The sequence below is a fragment of the Bos taurus genome, chromosome 7 (genome assembly GCF_002263795.3).
Source record: "Bos taurus isolate L1 Dominette 01449 registration number 42190680 breed Hereford chromosome 7, ARS-UCD2.0, whole genome shotgun sequence".
Classification (NCBI taxonomy): Eukaryota; Metazoa; Chordata; class Mammalia; order Artiodactyla; family Bovidae; genus Bos; species Bos taurus.
Genome location: NC_037334.1, coordinates 71920685 through 71944245, shown reverse-complemented (window position 1 = coordinate 71944245; position 23561 = coordinate 71920685). Strand labels below are relative to the sequence as shown.

Here is a 23561-nt window from a genome sequence, read left to right as displayed (position 1 = left end):
CACATTTAAACGTGCACCCAACATAGAAATCCAAACACTAGTGTGTACATACCGCAACTGAAGTACACTTCTGTTGCACACCAAGCTGCAAGCTTGGATATATGCATGTGATGTGCAGACATAGCCCTAATGTATATTTGGACACATGCTCTTATGCACACACACACATACAGCTAAACACATACACGTAATTCATAATCTCTCTCAACCACCCTTACATTCAGTACACATAGAAAGGTACTCTTTTATAAGCTGTCACGTCCACAGTACTCCTAGATTCACAGTGAGATGCATGCTCACACACAGGCCTCATTAGACATGTGCCACATACCCACACCCTTGCAAACGCCTGGATAAGGATCACTCTTCTGCACAGAAATCTTCAAATGCACTGACAAGTTCTACGCACAGAACGATCCATCGACACAATCAAGTTGTCACAGGAGCTGAAAGGTTTTTCCAACCAAAGCCCAAGAGCGCGCGGCCGCTCTGCGGGCCGGCCCACGTGACCGGGTGGAAAAGTCTCCCGCCCATGACGGGATGGGAAAAGTATGCCTGGGGCGGGCGCCGGCTGAGCTGCAGCAGCGGGAGGCGGGACGGCCCAGAGCTTCGTGGCTGCAGACGCCCCTGGACGTGGCCGGCGGCGGTGAGGGTAAGTGTCCACACGCGGTCCGCCCAGCCCGCACCTCCGCCGCCCTCCGGCAGGGACATTAAGTGCGGGCAGGGATGGGGAGAATACGCAGTGACTGCGGGGATAGGAAGTACGAGGGAGGGAACCGCCAACAGCCCCTTTTCGCAGGCCGGGCAACCCCCGGATTCCTGGCTCTCGTCCTCTGCCTTATAAATTACAACATGAATTGACATTTACTGAGCGCTTACAGAACCTGTGGCAGGATCTGTGCTCAGTGGTTTTCTTGATAGTAATGGTAATAGCTCGACCGTTTGTGGAGCGCTTATTTTATGCCAGGCCCTGCCAGCATCATTTCCATGACAACACGTTATGCCCACCTGCAGAAGGGGCACCGGGTTCAGAGACAATAACGACTTGCTCAAGTTACACAGCTAGTCGTTGGTGGTAAAAGGATTTGAACCCTGGTAAGTCTGAACCCAATACCTGAGCTAACGATCATAGTTACCTATCAAGTGCATTATTTCATTGATTCTTGACATTGCATTAATTAAATATATCATACAGATGGGCAAGCTGAGATATGCAACCAGCAAGCTGAGATATGCACTCAGTTCTTCACTACGCTCTTCACTCTCCCTCCCCACTGCCTCTCTCCAAGCCTTGTCTTATTTACTTTGTTCTTATTTCTCCATCCCCACTGCCACTGCCCCTTTCTGGGACTGCTCCTCTCAACTAAACAGCGGCACTGCCCCCCTGCAGCCTCGCAGCTCAGGTCAGTCCTTTGCACAACCTCAGTGCAATTCTCCTCTCCCTTTGACTGAAAAACTCCCCTGTGTGGAATCCTTCAAGGGTCCCCTCCTTAGACTTGCCATCTCCCAGGGACCCCACTGAACCAGCAGCAACTGTCCTATATCTGTCAACCCAAAGCTGATGCTCAGTTAGCATTGTTCAAAATCCTCTCTGTTCCTCCATTCTGCCCTCCCACCTACACAGCTCTCCTCTGATTCATTCTGTTGTCTGGTAATCATATCCATTACGTCCACTTTCAACTGCCCCTCTGCAACCCCTCCACACTTCTCACACCCTCCCTACTGCCCTTCATGCTAATACATCCAGTGCAACACACGCTTCCTTTCTCGCCAGATGTCTGACTTCTCCACATTCCCTAGCAAGGACACAACCTTGCCTATCTTCCAATCCTCAAGCCTTAGGGTTACCTTTTGTTTTAAATGACACAAAACTAACAACATTTATCTTAAGAAATTCACACAGTATATAAAGGTGAAAACTGAAAAGTAAAAACCCACATACTCTTTCCCAATTCTGGGAGGTAAGCCCTTTAACAAGATGTGTGTCCTTGCAGAAATTTCATTATATATATAAAATCTGTCTATATATACATACATATAGATATACATCTCTATTTATCTCTTGTTTAACTCAAAGAAAAGGCATATTTGATATCCCCTGCTGCAACTTGCTTTTTCATCTTTCTGTATCTGCATATACTTTGTTCCTGTGTATAGTGTGGCATTACACAAATGAATTTTCTTTCACAAGTCTGGGGCATCTTGAAAGCCACTCGCCTCCATCAGATATTCAGCGAATTCCCCCAGGAAGTTACTTCTTTCTCTGCACATCCCTCCATTCTTCCCTGTCTTGCTGTTCCTCCTCTCATCTTCACCTGCAGACTGGACATAGATGACTGGACCTTCTCTGCCACAGTCCCAGGCTCTGATGCTTTCTACTCCCAAATGCTCATTATGGGCAGCACAGTCCCTGTGTTACTCATAGCTTCCCCCACTTTCCCCCAGGTCAAAGGCCTGCCAAGTTGGCACTGCCTCCGTGAGATAAACTGCTGCATAAGTCAGATTTCTGTTAATCAAGTTCTAATCTAGGTTTCACTTGTGAAGGGAATCCTATGCCAAATATTTTTTCAAGAAAATAATCTTCCTTTGGACTTGTGCATTGCTGTAACTGGCTTATACCACACACACACACACACACACACACACACACACACACAGCTGTCCAGTTAGTTAAGGCTTGGGTTCTGTCCCAGCTTTGACCTGGGAAAAATGAGTTCACTTTTCTGAGCTCTGTATTCTTTCCTGCCTATGGGAATGACAGAACCAGCCTCTTAGAAGTTTGGGGGAAATGAAAGGAGAAAATGAACACGAGAGCTTTGAAATAGAAACACACAACTTATATGGAGAACACATATGGAGAATACCCTCTTCCTCTAGATCGGGGGTTGCAAACTCATATGCCAACAGGGACCATGCATGATACGTAAGTGAACAGGATGCATAGCATTTAGGAGTGGTGAGGACTGGACACTGAAGAACGTAGGTCCTTGGTATTAGTTTGCTAGGGCTGTCTTAGCAAAGTAACACAACTGGATGGCTTAAACAACAAAAATGTATTTTCTCACAGTTCTGGAAACTAGAAGTCTATGATTAAGGTGATCGCAGATTTGATTTCTTCCAAGGCCTCTCTCCTTGGCTTGCAGATGCCTACCTTTTGACTGTGACCTCGCATGGTCATCCCTTGGTCTGGGTGTTGTGTCCTAACCTCCTTTTATTATAAAGATATTAGTCATATTGGATTAGGACTCATCGATATGACTTTGACATTAATTACCTCTTTAAAGATCCTGTCTCTAAGTACAGTCCCACTCTGGGATTCCAGGGGTTAAGACTTCAACACATGAATTTTGGAGAAACACAGTTCAGCCATAATACCTTGTCCAAGAGGCAGTCAGTTGGTGCCCTGCCAGAATGTTGCCAGGTCCTTCAGATCCTGAAAAACAGCTGGAAATCTTTTTTTGTTTCAAACTAGTTTATTTAGGCGTTCCATTTTCAGTCCTCAATAGATTTTGTGTATTTCTCATATACTTCTTCACTCATTAGTTCATCTATTTCTAAAGGGTTATGGAGTGTCATCTTGATCAGCCAACCATCTTCATAACAAGTTTTGTTAACAAGTCCTGGATTTGCTGCTAGAGCTTCATTAATTTCAGTTACTTCTCCTGATAGAAGAGAAAAGAGTTCCCTAACAGCTTTCACAATTTCTAAAGCACCAAATTCCTGGTTTTTTCAGTTTTGTCCCCAATTCAGGCAGACTACAATAAACTCCCAAAACTTCCTGTGCAAAACTGCTGATTGCCACTGATCCAACACCATTTTTCTGTTGTTACCCATTCATGTTTTTCTATGAATTTCCACACTGTCTTCAGAGCGGGGTCCCCAGGACCATGGTCGGCAGGGCACGTTGGGTGCAGAGATGGTGCGCAGGCAACGGACCACAGCCTGAACACTCCGCACCGGCTGCTCACAGCGCCACGTTTGCAGGGCTGCCTGGAAATCTTTTTTTTAACTGAAATACAACTGACTTAGGATATTAGTTTCAAATGTCTAACACAGTGATTCAATATTTTTACCACTACAAAATAATCACAATAAGTCTAGTTATCATGTTACTATAAAGTTTATTACAATGTTATTGACTATGTTCCCTAGGCTGCACGTTACATTTCTGTGACTTATTTATTGTGTAACTGGAATTTTTTATCTCTTACTCTCCTTCACCTATTTCAGCCATGTCTCCTCTGCCCCCCCCCCAGCAAACATGTTTGTTCTCTGTGTCTATGACTCTGTTTCTGTTTTGTTATGTTTTTCTTTTCTTTTTTAGATTCCACGTGTAAGTGAAAATCATATGGTATTTGATTTTCTTCTCTGGCTTATTTCTTGTGAAATAAAATCCTCTGTGTTCATTCTAGGTCTATCTATGTTGTCACAAATGTCAAGATTTCATTCTTTTTCATGGCTGGTAATATTCTATATCTTCTTTATCCATTTATCTATCAATGGACACTTAGGTTGCTTCCATATTTTGGCTATTGTAAATAGTGCTACAGTGAACCTAAGGGTACACATATCTTTTCAAATTGGTGCTTTTGTTCTCTTCAGATAAATACCTAGAAGTACAATTTCTGGATCATATGGAAGTTCCACTTTTAATTTTATTAGGAACCTCCTTACTGTTATCCACAGTGGCCGCACCAATTTACATCCCTGTCCACAATGTACAAGGGTTCCCTTTTCTCCCCATTCTGTCCAATATTTACATGTTGTCTTTTTGATAACTGCCATTCTGGCAACTGTGAGATGATATTGTGGCTTAGATGTGCATTTCTTTGATGATTAGTGATATTGAGCATCATCATGTGTCTATTGGCCATCTTTGGAAAAATGTCCATTCAGGTCCTCTGTTCATTTTTCATCAGGTTTGTTTTTGTTAGCGTGTTTGTTTTGCTGCTGAGTTGTACGAGTTCTTTGTATACTGTGGATATTAACCCTTTATCAGATATATTGTTTGCAAATATTTTCTCTTGTTCAGTTGGTTGTCTTTTCATTTTGTTGATAGTTTCCTTTGCTATGCAGAAGCTTTTTAATTTGATGTAGTACTATTTGTTTATTTTTACTTTTGTTGCCTGTGGCTGAAGAGACACACTAAAAAAATTATTGCTCAGAGTGATGTCAAAAAGCATACTACCTATGTTTTCTTCTAGGAGTCTTATGATTGCAAGTCCCACATTTAAGTCTTTAATCAATTTTGAGTTTATTTTTGTATATAGTATGTGAAAGTGGTTCAGTTTCTCAACATCAAGTTTGAAGAGGCTGTCTTTGTCTCATTATATGTTCTTGCCTCCTTGGTCATAGATTAATTGACCATACAAGTATGGGTTTATTTCTGGGCTCTTTATTCTGTTCCATTAATCTAAGTGTCTGTTTTTGTGCCAGAGCCACACTGCAGCTTTGTAGTATTGTTTGCAATCAGGGAGCATGATACCTTCAGCTTTGTTCTCCTTTTTCAAGATTGTTTTGTCTATTTGGGGTCTTTTGTGTTTCCATGCAAATATTAGAATCATTTGTTCTAATTCTGTGAAAAATGCCATTAGTATTTTGATAGAGATTGCACTGAACCTGTAGATTACCTTGGGTAGTATAGTCATCTTAACAATATTAATTATTTTATCCATGAGCACTATATATCTTTCCATCTGTTTCTGTCATCTTTAATTTCTTTCATCAAAGTCTTATAGTTTTCTAAGTACAAGCCTTTTACCTCCTTGGTTAGATATGTTCTGTATTTTACTTTGAAATCTTGATTTTAACATAAAATCTCCCAAATTTTATATTGGCAACAATTTCAAATTGTTTATTTAAAAATAAATAAATGAATGAATGAAAGCACAGTGCAGTCTGTGGTTTGCATAAGGCCATTGATAAGCCAGTTGGTCACCTCTTGTCTAGATTATAACTTCATCAGTGGCAGGACCATCTTCCACAGCTCTCAGCCGGAAGTCCTTGCACATTGCAATCTCAACAAAAAGCTGATCATTGAATGACTAAATTGCAATTTTAGATCCTTGTTTAAAGTAGGGTACACCCATAGAAATCCTGCACCTTTGCATTCATGCCATGCCATAAAACCCCCTCAACTGTTACAACTGCCTTCAATGCTGTTTATCCCAAAGCTCACAACTGTTCAACTCCTCACAAGGTCACTGTTCTCACCATTTTACAGATGAGGAAACAGCAGACCCAGGTCTGCTCGTTTATCCTTCTCCCATTATCTCTCTCATTGTCTTCAAATTTTATCATTATATCAGAATAATACCATTATTAATATTACTGAGGGCTTATTGTGAGCTATTCACTGAATGATCCTATTTAATATTCACAATTACTCTATAATGAGGTATGAGCAATCAAATTATTCATGGAGACATTCCTAAAGTCCTCAAATAATTCAAACTGATGTAACTCAATACTCACCTGCTGAAGGATGACAGGTATTTCTGCTTACCCATTAGAATTTCTGCTCACCTATTAGAATATCCTTGCAAGGTTCTTAACAAATTTTCACATATAAAGTAAAACAATAAATATTTTTATACCATGCTTTTTTTCAAATTTACTAATTCAAATAAGACCATACACATAGCTTTTTCTATTTCACAGACAAGAAAACTGAGAGCTTAAATAACGTAACAGAGGTCAAACAGCTAGAAAATGACTGTTAACCACTTCTTAACCACCAGTTCAGCCATGTGCTCTCAAAGGCTAGCATTGTGTCACACCTTTAAAGTTACACTGAATGCCCATCATGGCCTGACTGGAAGTGAGTTCCTGGAAAACAGCAAGCCCAAGGAAGTCAAGGAAAACAGTTTTTTCTCCCGAACCCCTCAGAGTACAGACTTTGTTCCTCTCCCTTAGTTCCTGAATCCTCAAACATAGTCCCTTCCATATTGTTCCAAGGGATCAACTAGTTCCCAAATTGCCTTCCCCTGCCTCTGTGTGGTCCTGGATGCTCCTCAAGGGAGCCTAGATCAAAGAGAAAGGAGGAGCAAGGCTTGTTTCTCGCCTGGTCGCATAGGTATGCCAGTGGGACCCTCAGTATAACCCGACCATGTGCCCTATAAGGGAAGCACCCACATCTTTTCATCTTCAGATCCCCAATGTCTAGGCTCCAACGCAATAAGAATAAGCCACACCATTAGGCATCCTTTCCAAGAAACAGTACCAAGTATCTGCATACATGATAGCCCATTTAGTCCTCCTGTCAGTTAATGAGATCAACACTCTGACTGATTCCCCTATTTCTGTTCCGTGGAGCCTGAACCTGCCAGATGGATCAGGGGTAGGGGACCAAGCCAGACACCCCCGTTCTTCCCTCTTGATGGAATGGCAGGAGTGAAGGCCAAGCCTCCATAGGACTCTCCTTTGGTAGCAAGAAACAGAAAAACAAACTATCTCACCTGAAAATGGATAATTTTTAGGAGAATACAGAGGCTCCAGGTGAAATGCCACAGGACTCGTGGAGGAGGTGAGGGTAATTTTTGGTTGATTCAGTTTCTGTTGGTGACAATTTTAAACAAGGTCTGAATTTTTGTATCATGTTTCAACTCCATCATCAAAAAAAAAAAAAAAAAAATCCATCACCTTGTTTGCTTTTCAGAAGGACAGAATAGGCAATGCTTTTATATCTCTTCCCCTATCCCAGGCCTTACTCTAGGAAAGTTAAATCCTTATAAAAACCTTCTAAGGTAGGTACCATTATTATCATCCCCATTTTGGAGTGGGGAGGAGGATGAGGGAGGGAGCATAAGTAACATGCAGAAGGACCCACAGCTAGTGGCCAGTGCTGCAAGTGTGAAATACACACTGGGCCTCAAAGACTTAGTGGTAATTAAAGAATGTAAAATGCCTCAACAACTTTTACACTGACTACATGTTGAAATGATGGTATTTGAGATATATGGGGCTAAATACCATGAAAATTAATTTCATCTTCTTCTTTTTATCTTTCTCACCTGGCGGTGAAACCAATTAAAAAGACACATGTGACTCATATCCTCCTCCTATTGGGCAGCCCTTTGGAAGGCCACTTGGAGGGCAGAACTCAGTAGAAGCTGAACACTTTCGGGCCTTCTCGCCCGTCCTCACACCCTATACATCAGCTGCCTGCTTCTCTCCCTACGGTCTTTGGTCTCCAGGGCAGAGAAAGCCGTGGGTAGCACTGAAACCAGACGGCTTTGGCTTCAGCCGCCTCAGAGTCTGACTCCAACAGCTGAGGTCCCATGTGAAGCAGCCTCGGGCCCAGAGAGCGGGCTGCACGCCCACCACATGTCACGTGCATTGGTGTGTAAGAGATTGGCTCTATCTGTCAGAGACTAGAACTTGGTGGCATACTGCAGTGCCCGCCAGGCTGACTTTCGGTGTGCAGTCAGAGTTCCAGCTGAGGCAAATCTCGCGATATCTGGCTCCTAAGCCTCGTTAGGTCACGCTTTGTGGCTGGATCCTTTTTATTCTCTGCTGCTGCTGCTAAGTCGCTTTAGTTGTGTACGACTCTGTGCTAGACTGAGCCAAAAACGGGCAGAGGGTGGGAGGAAAAAGCCGCAGATCAGATATTTTCGGAGGTCTCCTGGCAAGTGGGCCCCATGACTTTTAATCCTTTGTGTTTAGACTCGGTGCTGCAGTGTTTCCACATGGGCATCTGTCTCCAGATACGAGGAAAAAGAGACCTCGTTCCGTGAGCCCTGTGGGAGGATCGGCAGCCAGCTCCTCTCTCTTCCCATCGGGCCTCTCTTCAGCTTCTCAGAGAAGCTGTTTCCAATTTGCTTCTTGGAATTCAGGGAGGGCATGGGATGTTTTTCATCATGGAATTTTCACTCCCATCAAAGCGAATTTTCAGCGAGCAAGCCCCACCCCATTCCCACCACCAGCCCTCATCTTTCAACTGCAAACACAGTGAGAATTGCCTGGCCGGGTCAGAGTCAGGTGTCCTCCCCTGAAGCGTTCCCGGGGCTTCTGCTGGGAGGTCAGGATGGTGCTGCTGTTAGTTCCGCTGCAGTTGGTGGCAGTTACTGTTTTAAACAAGGCTCTAACTTTTGTATCATGATTTGCTTTCAACTTTGGTTATCTTATTAAATTCTCAGAAGAACCTTGTAAGGCAGCCAGGGTGAGGGTTGTGATGTCCATCTTACAGGTGAGGAAGTGGAGGCCCAACTAAGAGGAAATGACTTTCCCAAAGCCACATGGCCAGTGAGTTACAAAACTAGGACGGGCACCCACCTCTTCTGAATCCAAGACCAGTGGTCTCCTTGGGTTTCCCTCAGTAGCCAAGTGTGGCTTTGTCATCCTTTTGCTCCTGTTGCTCTTTTATTACATACGAGTGACTATTTCATTCAAGGCTGTTGAACAGCTGAGCTGAGCTCTGGGCACTGGTGACATAACAGAGAGCAAGATAGGCAGGGCCTCTATATTCCTGGACCTTCCACTCTAGGGGGAAGACAGAGCAGAAAGTTAATGAGCCAAGAAACAAAAAATACATAATCACAACTTGGGCCAAGTGCTTTGGAAGGAAGAGCAGGGTGGTCTGAGCAAACAGGCAGGGGTGGGCCTCTCTGAAGAGGCGTGAGCCCTGAGACGTGAAGCATGAGGCAGGCAGCTATCTGAAGGCTTCCAAGGGAAGGCAGTTAGGCAGAGTTCAGAGTTCTCTTCAGCTGCTGAACTTTTCACTGTGTCACACTTGGGGCTAGACGCTTTGAATACATTAGCTATTATTCTTGCGCAAACTCCATGAGTTGAGTATACTGTTATTCCCTTTGGATAGTTGAGGAAACTAAGTGACTGCTTCCTATAGCTACTAGCACTGAGTGAAACACCACCACCACCTGTCAGTGTGACCTGGTATCTAACAGGTCAAATTTATTTGAGCACAATTTATATCTTCCAGTCTCCAAGGAAGATTGTGCGAAACTAAGACTCAGCAGCCTCAAGGCCCGGACAAGTGTCTCTGGAGTTTGCACTGGCAGCCACATTCAGGTAGAGGCAGCGAGAGACCCATGTCCCCGCTGCTGGCCCTTCTCAGGTCACTATGTGAATAGAGGGCCCTTGGGAATGAAGCAGGGGTTGTGTCCTGAGGACCATGAACAAGAGCAGGGAGGAGGTCCTGACGGTGGACCTCAGGCCGAGGCCCTTTAGCTCCTACTGTTTTCCTAGAACACATGGCTTTATGATTCATTAACTACTTAACTGAGAGATGAGGAACCCAGGGACTGAGCAAATTAAAACCAGACTGAAGAACTTCATCCAAGTTCAGCACCTGATGATTCCATTTTAGGGGCTGAACCAACTAATATGGTTTTCCCTTCGGCAGGAAAATTACCATGCAGCCTTCCCTGTTCAACTCACACTACCAAGGACAATTTAGGAACTAAGAGAGTTTTTTTTTTTTAAAGATGAGGAAGGGGACTTCCCTGGTGGTCCAGTGGCTAAGCTCCACACTCCAAATGCAGGGTCCCTGGATTCAATCCCTGGTCAGGGAACTAGATCCCGCATGCTGCAACTAAGACCCAATGTGGCCAAATAAATAAGCAAATAAAAGATAAGGAAGGACCAATACTTTTTTTTCTTATCAGTTGAACAGATATTTATGGAGGATCTGCCGTGTGTAAAATATTCTGCAAGCCTTCTCCCCAGAGGAGGGGTGGAGCCCTGTGCTCTATGAGGTGAAAAAGAAGGTGGTGGAACAGAGCTTGCAGACCAAGGGGTGGGTTAGAGCTTGGCCTGAAGGGGAGGGGAGTGTAGGAAGAGAGGGGACTAGCCTGAGTTAGGATGGAAGCAGGGGGCCATTTCCTTTAGGTCTGCATCAGGGGTTCCAATATTTGCTCTTTGCAGCCACTGGAGTGAGACTGTCTAGAAAGTGAAGTGGCTGAGCTACTTTTGTAAATGATCCCTCTGGCTTGGGCAGGCAAATGGCCATCAGGGGAGCAAGAGACCTGGGCAGAGGCGCTTGCCAGCTGTAAGCCAGGAATGAGCTGATGGTGTTTGGGGGAGGTGCTTTGTGCACCCTCATCTCTTGGTTCAGCCCCTGGGAACATCCCATTGACATTCCAAAGGGGCATCCCAATGGTGGGATGTCAGGGCTCAGAAGACTGCTCCTAATCACCTTGGCTAAGCCACGTACGGGCCTCTCAGAAGACAGGAGTTTCCCGCAAATGTCGATCTCAAATATCCTGAGGGAGAAAAAGCATCACTTTTACATGTTCCAAATCACGTATTTTATATATGTGTGTATGTTTGGCATGTGTGTCTGTGTTTGAAATGATATAATAAAAAGATATCAAAGAAATTTCTCTATTGCTGTGCGTGGCTTTGGCCTGTGTTTGCTATGATTTGGGATATTTAGGAAGAAAAATCCAAGAAATGCTGACTTAATGGAAAGCATTTGGGCATTAGGGTCAGCCAAACCCAAATTCAAATATAACTTCTGCCACGAACTAGTTGTATAAACACGAGCAAATTCGCCTCTCTGAGTTCAGTTTCCTCTTCTATAAATCAGAGAGGGAGAAAAAAGAAATAGCAGAGAAGGAAACAAGGTGTAGTACATTACACATCGTCTCCAGAGCCCGTCAGACTTGGGTTCAAATATTCTCCCCAGAACTCAAATTGTGTGATTTGGGGTAAATCATTTCATTTCTCAGAGCCTCTATTTCTTCTGATGAAAAGTGAGACAGTAAGTTTACTGCTTTGTAGGGCTTATTGTAAACTTCAAATAAAATAATCCCAGTAAAGAGCTTTGCACAGTGCCAGGAACTTTTTAGGTGTCCAGTTAAGTCAGTTTGCCTATGTCTCAGTTTCCCTCTCTGTAACCAATCAGGTTGAATTGGATGGTCCCTTGGGGCTCTCCTCAAGTTTGTAATTCTAAATTTTTAAAATATATTTATGTTTAATTTGAGGATAACTGCTTTACAATGTTGTGTTAGTTTCTGCCATACATCAACATGAATCAGCCATAGGTACACATATGTCCCCTCCCTCTTGAACCTCCCTCCCACCTCCCACCCCATCCCTCCCCTCTAGCTTGTCACAGAGCACTGGGTTGAGCTCCCTGTGTCATATAGTAAATTCCCGCTGGCTATATATTTTTAAAAATAGGGAACACTTCATAGATTTGCATGTCATCCTTGTGCAAGGGCCATGCTAATCTTCTCCCTATAGTTCCAATTTTAGTATATTTGCTGCCAAAGCGAGCACCTATATTTATTTTAAAAACTCAGCAAGAGTTCACTTGTCTGGATGCCTGGGCACTTGTCCATTCTCCAGGCACTTACCCCTAGTTTTTTCACCACTGTGGTGTGGAGAGTAGGCTGGGAGCAGGGCTGTGTAGAGCTGGTTGTTTTGGAGGTGCCCCAGAGGAAAGGAACCTCTCCTCTCCTTCCCTCTGGGTTTGGAGTCAGAACCTAGTCTCCCCGCCTCTATTTCCAAAACAGTTGCTGGCTGGAGCTGCAGGAACCTTCAGGCTCCAGCTCAGAGAAATCCCTTCCTCCCTTCGAGTTCCAGAGCCCCACGCCTCCACCCAGCCCCTGGGGCCTGCCCTGGGCCAGCTTCACTGAGCCAGATCCCCTGCTGTCCACAGAGGCTGGAGAGCACAGACCTTGCTCCCTCTTGCCAGGCTTGTGTGTCCAGAGTAGAGATGAGAAGCAAGAGGGGAGCCAACCCAAAGCACAGGGTTCCCCTTTCACCTTTCTCTCTCTCCTCTTGCCTTCTCTCTTTCCTGCCTGTATTGCAGACTCTCATCTGCCTGGAAGACTTGCTCCCACCTGCTTCCTTCCTTCTTTCCTCCTTCCCTCGTCCAAAATATTTGCAGGTTGTAACTTTCCAAATTATTTCAAATCTGCTTTGAGAAGTGGGTTTCTCTTCTGGGGTCCCAGATGTGTCCCAGCTCACAAGTAACACTAAAACTAGTTTTGCAAGACTCTCGTCAAGCAGACAAGGGAAAGAGATGGAGATTCCTGGAGCCTGGGGAATCTAGGACACAGTTTTCCAAAAGTACATCAAACATGTAAGCTTCCACCCCGTTTCCTAAGTCTGCCTCCCATCTCTACCAGTAACTACACAGCCCATGTTGAGCACAGGAGACACCAGAAGACAGCAGCTTAATTAAACTGCCCCTTAATTTTTGCCTCCCTCTGCTCTTTTACAGGGATTTCCCTATAGCTCAGATGGTAAGGAATCTGCCTGCAATGCAGGAGACCCAGGTTTAATCCGTGGGTCAGGGAGATGCTCTGGAAAAGGAAATGGCAACCCACTCCAGTATTCTTAGGTACTATAAAGCTCCTCTATAGGGTTCCCCGGTGGCACTAGTGGTAAAGAACCCGCCTAGCAATCCAGGAGACATAAGAGTTTGATCCCCAGGGTCGGAAGATCCCTTGGAGGATGGCATGGCAACCCACTCGAGTATTCTTGCCTGAAGACTCCCATGGACAGAGGAGCATGAAGGGCTCCAGTCCACAGGATCGAAGAGTCAGACACAACTGAAATAACTTAGCATGCATGCCCCTTTATAATTTAGCCAGTGAAGGTGTTGCAGAAACCAGCACTCGAGAAACCAAGCACCACACTTGGAAAGTTGGAGAACTCAGGTTTATCATGCTGGAGGGTCCAGAGGAGTTAACACTCCAAGCTCTGAGCCCTGAACAAAGGGGTTACAGAGGTTTTTAATACATGGACAGGCGTGATTAAGCAGGTTTTCGGGTTTGCAGGGGTTAGGGCGACGGCAAAGAGCAGGACAAGGGTGAGTGAGATAAGCTCCAGTTCCTAGTATTGTGAGTCCCCACTTTCTGAGACCTACATGATCTAGACTTTGCAAGGAGCAAGTTGAGTTACAGAGGCAGAAGGAGAAGGAGGTAAAATTTTAACTTTTCCTCTTCAAGGTGCTCCCCCTGGCAGTCTACTCCCAGGTAATCTGCTCTTCAATCATCATTCAAAAGTGAGGCTTCCTCCTGTCCCGCAGTGGAGCTGTGATGCTGGCTGGGACACCTTAGCTCACCTCTTTCCAGATTGAAGGAAGGAGCAGAAGAAGCACTAATTGGACAGATGGTTCCTGTTTCATGGCTGAGACAGGGCTAAGCTCCCCTGGACCCGGCAGCCACGGATGATGTCTCTTTCTTGGGTGTACCTTCTTGGGCGTTCCCAAGTTAAGCCCTCTGACTGTAACAACTGTGAAGCAGTCCGTCACACTTTCATTTTGCAGGCAAGTCCAGGCTTCTTATTTTTAGATAACCCTGCATGATTATCCCTGCTGGGCCTCTCACTTCCTGTCCTGGTCCCTCTGGCCCAGGCTGGCTCCTACTGCAGAATGTCTGGTACCTTCTGTGTACCAAGGAGGGTGAGAAGGCAGTCTGCTCCCTCCCTGTGCCCCAGAGAGCTCTCTTCCTCCTTCCATTTGGCAGGCAGCTACTCTCCCAGCGGCCAACTTGGCATGCAGTCCTCGATGCATGTCCACAGCTCTCCCCCTCCCAGACTCAAGAGTGGCACTTTAAAAAATATATATTTACTTATTTGGTTGTTCCAGGTCTTTGTTGTGGCTTTCGAGATCTTTAGTTGCAGTATGTGAACTCTTAGCTGCAGCATGTGGGATCTAGTTCCCTGACCAGGGATCCAACCTGGGCCCTCTGCATTGGGAGAACAGTATCTTAGCCACTAGACCACCAGGGAATTCCCAAAGCTTGCCTTTTAAAATCCAAGAGTGCCCAGAGTCATGGAATGAGCTCTCAAAACTGTTCCTTTGGATTTCCCTGTGGTTCAGTGGTTAAGAATCTGCTTGTCAATGCAGGGGTCACGGGTTTGATCCCTGGCTCAGGAATATCCCTCATGCCATGCGGCAGCTAAGCTCCTGCACCACAGCTACTGAGCATGAACTCTAGAGCCACAACTCCTGAACCTGCTCCGCAACAAGAAAAGTCATCACAATGAGAAGCCTGTGAACTGCAGTTAGAGAGTAGTCCCGGCTCGCTGTGACTACAGTAAGCCTGTGCATAGCAATGAAGACCCAGTGCAGCCAAAAATAAGTAAATAAATAAAAAGAAAGAAAAAGAACTTTAAAAACAAAACAACAAAAAAGGCTCCTCCTTTGTCAGTTCTTCACTTTGGCCTGACCCCCCGATTGAGCATACAATATGTCCTCGCATATGTCCTGGTGCCCAGATGAAAATATGGATTTTTAACACTCTTTCTATCACCTACTAAGTCTTTCTTTGCATCGTCTCCAAATGACTAGATCCCCAGAGCTAACTTGTGCCCTTGTTGAGTCCCTTTCCTCACATCGAGCCACAGGCCTTCCTTGCACCCCAGCAGATGCTCTATCCCAGGGTGTCTGGCACCATAGTCCTGTCTGGGGGTCTCCAAGGTTTCCAAATTGCACAAAATTTCATAAGAATGAGTGTGCACTGCCACAGATGACAGTGTTCTTCATTGAAAAGGGATATTAGGAAGGGGTATGGAGACATGAAAGATATACTGTCAGCAAACTGAAATCTTTTTTCTTTACTTAATTAGGATTACAGAAATTGAAAAGATAATAACTTTGTTACTACATGTTATTTAAGGCAAGTTAGGTTCTAAGTGTCTGGTTCTAAATCATCTCTCCCTGGCCAGGGACGCTTCTTCTCTGAGGTCCAGAGAAGGAAAGTGACTGGTGCAAAGTCACCAGGTTGGTGAGCACAGAGCTGAAACTAGAGCAGCTCCCCGAGTTCCAGCACCATCTCCACTCCTCTTCCCGGCAGGGGAGGCCTGGTCGTCTCTCCTCTTCATGTGTTCCCAGGGTTAAAGATTTGGAGGGGCCAGGAGGAGGGGCAGAGTCAGCCTAGGTCCAGAGCAAGCGCAGAGGTCTGGACAGGCTCCCAGGCCCCAGGCAATGCAGGATGCGAAGGGAGACTGAGGGCCCAGGAGGGAAGTGTGAGCCTTGACGGTGAGACCTGAGCAGTGTTTCAACTTTACTGCCAGCCCTATGGCTGCAGGAAGCCCTCTCATGCTTGAAGGCTCTGATGAAGTGGTCGAAGTTTATGTGGGAACAGAGAAGCCAGCAAGGCTTCGCATCTGTTAAGAGAGGGCAGAGTGGAGTCTCAGAGTCTCAGTCAGCATCAGAGGTGAAAGGACCTTAGAAATCATCTAGTCTGTATGTGTGCTAAGTTGCTTTAGTTGTGTCCAACTCTTGTGACCCCCACCATGGACTGTAGCCTGTCAGACTCCTTGGTCCAAGGGATTCTCCAGGAAAGAATACTGGAGTGGGTTGCCGTGCCTTCCTCCAGAGAATTGTCCTGACCAGGGATCAAACCCGTGTTTCTGGTGTCTCCTGCCTTGGCAGGTGGGTTATTTACCACTAGCGCCACCTGGGAAGCCCAAGTTGCAGTCAAATGGGTCCCTGGACCACCACCTTCAGCATGCCTCAAAGTACCTCAAATCCTCCAGCCCCAACACAGACCTACTGAACCATAAACTCTGGGGGTTGGGCCCAGAAATCTGGGCTTAGACAAGCCCTCCAGTTGAATCTGATGCACACTCAACCCCTTATTTTTAGTAGATTTTTTTTAAATGTTTTATTTTTATTTTTGGCTGTGCTGAGTCTTCATTGCTGAGTGTGGACTTTCTCTAGTTGCGCCTTTTGAAGTGTGTCCCTATGAGAAAAGACCCTGGGACCAAGGACAATTTTATTTCAGAGAGATGCACTGAGTTCTGGGTCTTCCTCAGTGATTAAAGCATGAAGGCCTAAAGATAGATGGTGTTTGCCGAGTCACACAGGAAGAGGAAGAGCCGGTCCCCCAGGGTGTCTGGGAAGGTCACCTCCTTGGTACACAGGCTTCGCATTTTCTGGCTTATCATGTTTTCGAACATGGGATCTAGGGTGTGCTGGCTTCAGTACCTATGGCACGTGGGCTCAGTAGTTTCTGCTCGAAAGCTCTAGAGCCCAGTCTCAGTAGCTGTGGCCCACGGGCTTAGTTACCCTATGGCATGTAGAGTCTTCCTAGACCAAGGATTGAACCCACATCCCCTGCTTTGGCAGGCGGACTCTTAACCACTGGACCACCAGGGAAGTCCTCCAATCCCTTATGTTTCAGGGCATAGAAACTGAGGCCCAGAGAGGGAAAAGGGCTTACCTAAATTTACAAAGCCAGCTACCACTTCAGAGCCCATCCTAGAGGCAGAAAGTCTTGCTTAGAATATTCTCCCTCCTAGGGACAATATTTCATTCCTAGGAGAGAAGCTATTCATTGCAAAGTGACTGAGTCAGTTTGTCGCAAGATCTTGAACAAGTGGCTTATTTCTGCTCTGGGCCTTTGCTTTGGCATCTTCCCGGACAGGGGCTGGGGTAGATAATCTCTGGTCATGTAACACTCTGGTCTCTGGTATGATCATGTCGCCACTGTCCCAGCCTTAAGAACATGGCGTGAAATTAAGACTTATTGAGACTTGCAAAATGTCCCCCAAAATTACATCCCACACTTCTTATCCAGGAAGCTACTGTAGGAGAGTGAAAAAAATAAAATAAAAGGAAGGCATGGATTTGTAAAGTGAAGTGAAGTCGCTTAGTGGTGTCCAACTCTTTGCAACCCCATGGACTGCAGCCTATCAGGCTCCTCAATGCATGGGATTCTCCAGCAGGAATACTGGAGTGGGTTGCCATTTCCTTCTCCAGGAGATCTTCCCAACCCAGGGATTGAACCCAGGTCTCCCACATTGTAGGCAGACACTTTACCGTCTGAGCCACCAGGGAAGTCCAAAGCAGAAGATAAAACACAGGAGACAAAGAGAATCACCATGATGGTTATAAAGGAAAATCCTGGGCTGTAAAGTGTGTACACAAGTTAGAACGGGAGGAGGGAGGGCTCTGGGACTTACGTCTTCAGGAAAATAAATGGGAGAGGTAAATTATCTGATATATTTGATAATGTACAAATCAGTGATGTAGAAAACTAAGCAAATAAAATTATTAATATCTCCAGTAAGAAAAGTGTATATAACAAAGGAAGTATAATTATAGTACGGTGCTTAGCTTAGCAGTAAATAATAGTTATAATACTTAAAGGAGTGAATTTTGGTTTAGTCAAAAACTATGTTTAAACAGCATAAGGGAGAAAACAGGGTGATGCAAGAGGGCTGAATCCTTATCTTGAGTGATGCAAGAGGGCTGAATCCTCATCTGTCATAATAGGAATTCAAAAGGCAATGTCTGAAATTGATGGGACCTGCCTGGTGGTTCAGTGACTGGGACTCTGAGCTTTCACTGCATGGGGCACAGGTTCAATCCCTGGTGAGGGAACTAGAATCCTGCATGCTGTATAGCACAGTACAAAAAAAGAAAGAAAGAAAACAAACATCTTTAAAACAGATAAAAATAAGCTACGTAAGCATATTATCTTTTAATGTCACTTCCAGAAGAAATAGCCAAAAGAGTTTGGGGGAGGGGAGGGGGTTGATGTGGAGGATGGGTAGTGCTGAAGATCACACACGGTTTTTCATTATAAGCTTTATGTTATTACTTGACTTTATAACAATGTGAGTATATCATTTTTATTATTCTTTAAATGAAAACAAAAACAGTGTAGCCTGGAGCAAAGCACACGAGCTCTGGATCTTCATGGCCTCATTCAAATCCCAGCCTTGCCACAATAATTGCCTGCCTTAGTCACCCTGTGAACTTCTCTGAGCTCCCTTTCCTCCTCATATCTATTTGGTTAGGATGCTATGAGATTAAGTAATGTGTGGAAAGCTTCTGGCCCAGGCCTGGTACACAGGGAGCCCTCAGCAGAAGAGGTGTGCCCATCGTCTGCCAGTGCTGCTCAGGCTTGCGGCACCAACACTCAGAACTGATGCCTCACTTCTCACCTGCTAATGTGCTGCCCCGAATCCTCTAGCATAGTTACAAATCACCACCAGCAGTCTGAAGTATCTCTGCCCTTGTTACTTTCCATTCAGGCCACGTATTTGAATGAAACCATGGATCGAGTCTCTCCATCCACAGCTTGTCCCCATCAGTGGTCACTGGGCTCAGTCCCGCCACTCCAGAGCATGAGCATGTGAGGAGGAGTGCCTCCCCAATCCAGGACCCCTCCAAAGTGTATTCTGAGTCCATGACTCAGCTCATTGAGAGACGTCCGGGTGTGGGAACACTGACCGGCTACTTGCGTGTGATGTGAGAGAGAGGGAGGAGCAGAAGTATAACCATGTCTCTCCCAGGTGCCCTCTCCTTCTCTGGACGGCTGACCTCCAGTTAGCTCCATGGCCAGACTCACCTACTCACAGCTCTCTTGCCTCCCACAGGTGGCCACCATGATCCCCTGGGTGCTCCTGGCCTGTGCCCTTCCTTGTGCGGCCGACCCACTGCTGGCTGCCTTTGCCCGTAGAGACTTCCAGAAGGGCTCCCCTCAACTCATCTGCAGCATGCCTGGCCCCCAGGGTCCACCCGGCCCCCCAGGAGCCCCAGGGCCCTCAGGAATGGTGGGAAGAATGGGCTTTCCAGGCAGAGATGGCCAGGATGGCCAGGACGGGGACCGAGGGGAGACCGGAGAGGAAGGTAAGAAGCCCAGTCCCTGTCCCTCCTGTTCCCACCCATTAATAACATCTGACTCAAAAGGGGTTTGCAAAGTTATGAAAACTAATATATATGAATCTTATTTCCTTATAAACCAAACTAATGTCTCCTTGAAAAACAGAGTAGGAATTATCTGGCAGTCCAGTGTTTAGGACTTTCCACTTCAGGGGGCACAAGTTCAATCCCTGGTTGGGGAACTAAGATCCCATACATGGCACAGCGCGGCCAAAAAAATTTTTTTTAATTAAAAAAAAAAGTGTATTCTCTGGAAAGGAACAGTGAGTCTCAAATTTCCTGTCCCTGCCCCTGCTGCACTGTTGATTTGCTCAGTGACTTTAAGCAAGTCTCCTGAAATAGTACTCAGAACTCGCTAGGTTGCAAGAAACAGAAACCCAATTTAAATAAATAAATAAATAAAAGTTTAAAAAGAAACCCAACTTATAGCCCCAAATGGAATTTATTGGCTCATACAACTAGAAAGTCCAAGAGCCAAGCTTCAGGAATAGCTGCATCCAGGAGCTTAAATATTGTCAAGGCTTTGCTTCTCTGTATATTAGCTTGGTTCTCACAAAGGTTGGAATTTATGAAATGCCCACTTGATCCATAGAGCAGTTCTCAGGATGACTGATTCTTCTTGATCACATATTCATTCTGAACCAATCACTTTGACCATAGAGGTGAGGTACCACCATTCGCCAGGACTGGGTCAAATGCCCACCCCTGGGTGTGAGTGTGCCTTGTGTGTGTGGTGAGGGCAGTTGATCACTGTGATTGACAGCCTCACTAGGACCACATTAAGCAGTGAACAGCAGTTTTCCAAAGGAAGGGGTGCCAGGCAGACAACAGACCCACTGGAGACTGCCCACTCCACCGCAGCGTCCTCCTGTCATCCCACAAAGGTTAGCACTGTCAGCCGGTTAATGCATGTCTTTCCTGGTCCCTTTCTGTGTATTTACATATATGTATACTAATACCAAATGTTGCCAAGTACTTAGCATAAGCAATCTGAACATCTGAAAACTAGATGTTCAGTGAGAAAATGCTGTTTGGGAATTTATTTCCCAATTACTTAAAATAGGAAAAATTTAAATGCATTACACATTAACCCAAAACTCTAAATCACACACACACAAAAAGGCCTGCATATATACATATGAGAAGCAAAGCACCTTGTTAGGATGTAAAATATCTGCAGCATTACTTGCTGATCACCCAGTTCATAGGGTGGTTAACGGACCCTTGCTTTGTGAGCAGTGATGCTAAGACACTGCTTACACCTAGCAACCTCCAGCCGCAGGCTCCTTAATTGACATCCAGCATGTTTCCCTGATGGCTCAGCGGGTAAGAATACACTGGCAATGCAGGAGACACAGGAGACCCAGATTCAACCCCTGGATTGGGAAGATCCCCTGAGGAGGGTCTGGGAACTCACTCTAGTATTCTTGCCTAGAGAAGCCCCATGGACAGAGGAGCCTGGCAGGCTACAGTGCAAAGGGTCGCAAAGAGTCAGACATGACTAAGCATGAACATGCTTTCCAAAACATCTGCCCACCCCCCAGCTCTGCCAGCCTGCCAACAGTTTCAATTAACCATTGTGTTTGGATATGACTCCAGTTACCCGTACGTTTTGTTTAAAATGTAAAATGTTGTATTGAGTTTGGGGGACATAAATACAAGTGTTTTTATATAATCATCAGCCAAAAATACTGTGTTGAGAGAAATGCACATTATTAGAATATGGGAATTAAAAACCCAGAGGTGTTCTGCAGGCAACATTACCATGGAAATGTTCTGCAGGATACACCAAGTGTATACATCTAGCGAATGGTTACTAGGTGCCAGGCACTCAAATGTGCAAATGGGCATTGTGGTTTCCTTTGAATAAAAAAGAGTTTCTGCCACCTTCTTTTTCCACTTAACAGTATATTTTAGAGAAGTTTTCATATGGTATGTGTAAATCTGTGTCATTTTTTTTAAAACTCTGTAAAAAATTATACAGATAATTGCATATAAGGGATGGACCATAATTTTTCTCATCTCCCTTTGGATAAGCATTTAATTGTTCCTAGTTTTTGTTATTGTAAGCAATACTGCTGTAAAAACCCGTGCCCCCATGGGCAGGGATCTCAGGCACTGGTCAAGGATTTCACTAAGGTCAATGCTTTGAAGTCAAGAGGCTTCTTACAATTCTTGTCTCAACCCATTATTAGCACAGCCTGGGGAAGGGCTGACCTGGCAGACGAACCAGACTCTTCCTTCAAAGGCAGGACAAGGGAAGGGCATGAATTGTGACAAGTTATCTTTGCCCCAATCCACATGATTCTGGAAGGCACATGTTACCATTCCCACTTTCCAGATAAGATGGGAGAAATGCCCCTGGTAATGTCGTGATTTGCATCCATTTCTGTGTGACTGCACAGACTGTGTTCTTTCCTTTACCCAAAGCCTTGTGTTCCAAGGATGGAAAGCCAGAGCGAGCCCTCTGCCTAGTTCTCTGCGGTCCCCTCCATGACACCAGCTGTTCTGTCTTCCAGGTTCACCTGGCCGGACAGGTAACCGGGGGAAGCCAGGCCCGAAGGGCAAAGCTGGGGCCATTGGGCGGGCCGGCCCACGTGGCCCCAAAGGTGTCAGCGGTGCCCCGGGCAAGCACGGCACACCTGGCAAGAAGGGGCCCAAGGGCAAGAAGGGGGAGCCAGGCCTCCCGGGGCCCTGCAGCTGCGGCAGCAGCCACGCCAAGTCGGCCTTCTCCGTGGCAGTGACCAAGAGCTATCCTCGGGAGCGGCTGCCCATCAAATTCGACAAGATACTAATGAACGAGGGCGGACACTACAACGCTTCCAGTGGCAAGTTCGTCTGTGGCGTGCCGGGCATCTACTACTTCACCTACGACATCACGCTGGCCAACAAGCACCTGGCCATCGGCCTGGTGCACAACGGCCAGTATCGCATCCGGACCTTCGACGCCAACACGGGCAACCACGACGTGGCCTCGGGCTCCACCATCCTGGCGCTCAGGCAGGGGGACGAGGTCTGGCTGCAGATCTTCTACTCTGAGCAGAATGGGCTCTTTTACGACCCATACTGGACTGACAGCCTCTTCACGGGCTTCCTCATCTATGCCGACCAGGACAACCCCAGTGAGGTGTAGACGGGACAGTTCTGGGTCTCCCAGCTGCTCCTGGACTTGGGCTTCCAGCACAAGACCCCTAAACTGTTGGGAGCTGGAAGTCAGGAGCATCTAACCTCAGGCCAACCTCCTCCACCCGTTTTTCGTCCATCATTAAATCCAAGCTTTTTAATTCATTCTTCCATCTATCCATTTGCTAATTTTCTTAATAGGCACGATGTGAAAGGCACTGCGCTACACTCCAGAAGGTACCTCAGTGAACAAGACAGAGCAAGGTTCTCTCCTCATGGGGCTTACATTCTAACGGGAGAAACAATTTACAAACAAAACAACAAATAGTGTAATTATTGTACCAGGATGGGAAGGCACGTGCCGCGGTGGAGAGTCATAGAACAGGAGACAGGGAAGTGGGTGAAATTATTTTTTTAAAGATATTGTCTTTTGGGGTTTATTTACATAAAACCTGGGCTTCCCTGGTGGCTCAGGCAGTAAAGAATCTGCCTGCAATGCAGGGGACCCGGGTTTGATCCCTAGGTCGGGAAGATCCCCTGGAGGAGAGTATGGCAACCCCCTCCAGTATTCTTGCCTGGAGAATCCCATGGACAGAGGAGCCTGGCAGGCTACAGTCCATGGGGTCACAAAGAGTTGGACATGACTGAAGCGACTTAGCATGCACATAAAGTCTACAAATCTTAAATGGACAGCTCAGTGAATTTTCATGTATTTGCACACCTTGTCACCTTTGTGTAGAACAAGTACAGAATATCACCAGCTCCCCAACTCCTCAAGGCAATCTGAAGTCCCCTCCACATCAGTACATAAAGAGGTTAATTTTAAAGCTGGGCCCCGAAACTCGAG

At 45.8% G+C, this 23561-nt stretch overlaps 1 protein-coding gene and 2 non-coding genes across 3 annotated transcripts; 1 reads left to right on the top strand and 2 right to left on the bottom strand.

Moving 5' to 3' along the window:
• The first annotated feature begins 539 nt into the window (after nt 1–539).
• C1QTNF2 (C1q and TNF related 2) lies at nt 540–22879 on the top strand. The gene is made up of 3 exons (XM_002689351.6): nt 540–652; nt 19306–19558; nt 22111–22879. Exons 2-3 carry the CDS (start codon nt 19315–19317, stop codon nt 22722–22724), a joined length of 858 nt encoding a protein of 285 aa, XP_002689397.4. The 5' UTR covers nt 540–652; nt 19306–19314; the 3' UTR covers nt 22725–22879.
• On the bottom strand, nt 12134–12236 carry LOC112447666 (U6 spliceosomal RNA). The gene has a single exon (XR_003035844.1). It is a non-coding gene; the product is annotated as a U6 spliceosomal RNA (small nuclear RNA).
• On the bottom strand, nt 14631–14703 carry TRNAG-CCC (transfer RNA glycine (anticodon CCC)). Its single transcript has one exon. It is a non-coding gene; the product is annotated as a tRNA-Gly (tRNA).
• Nucleotides 22880–23561: the final 682 nt, after the last annotated feature.

Coding starts and splice junctions, on each gene's coding strand:
- C1QTNF2 (XM_002689351.6), top strand. CDS start 19,315: ATGATCCCCTGGGTGCTCCTGGCCTGTGCCCTTCCTTGTGCGGCCGAC. Junction 19,559..22,110: donor AGGGGAGACCGGAGAGGAAG/GTAAGAAGCCCA, acceptor TCTGTCTTCCAG/GTTCACCTGGCCGGACAGGT.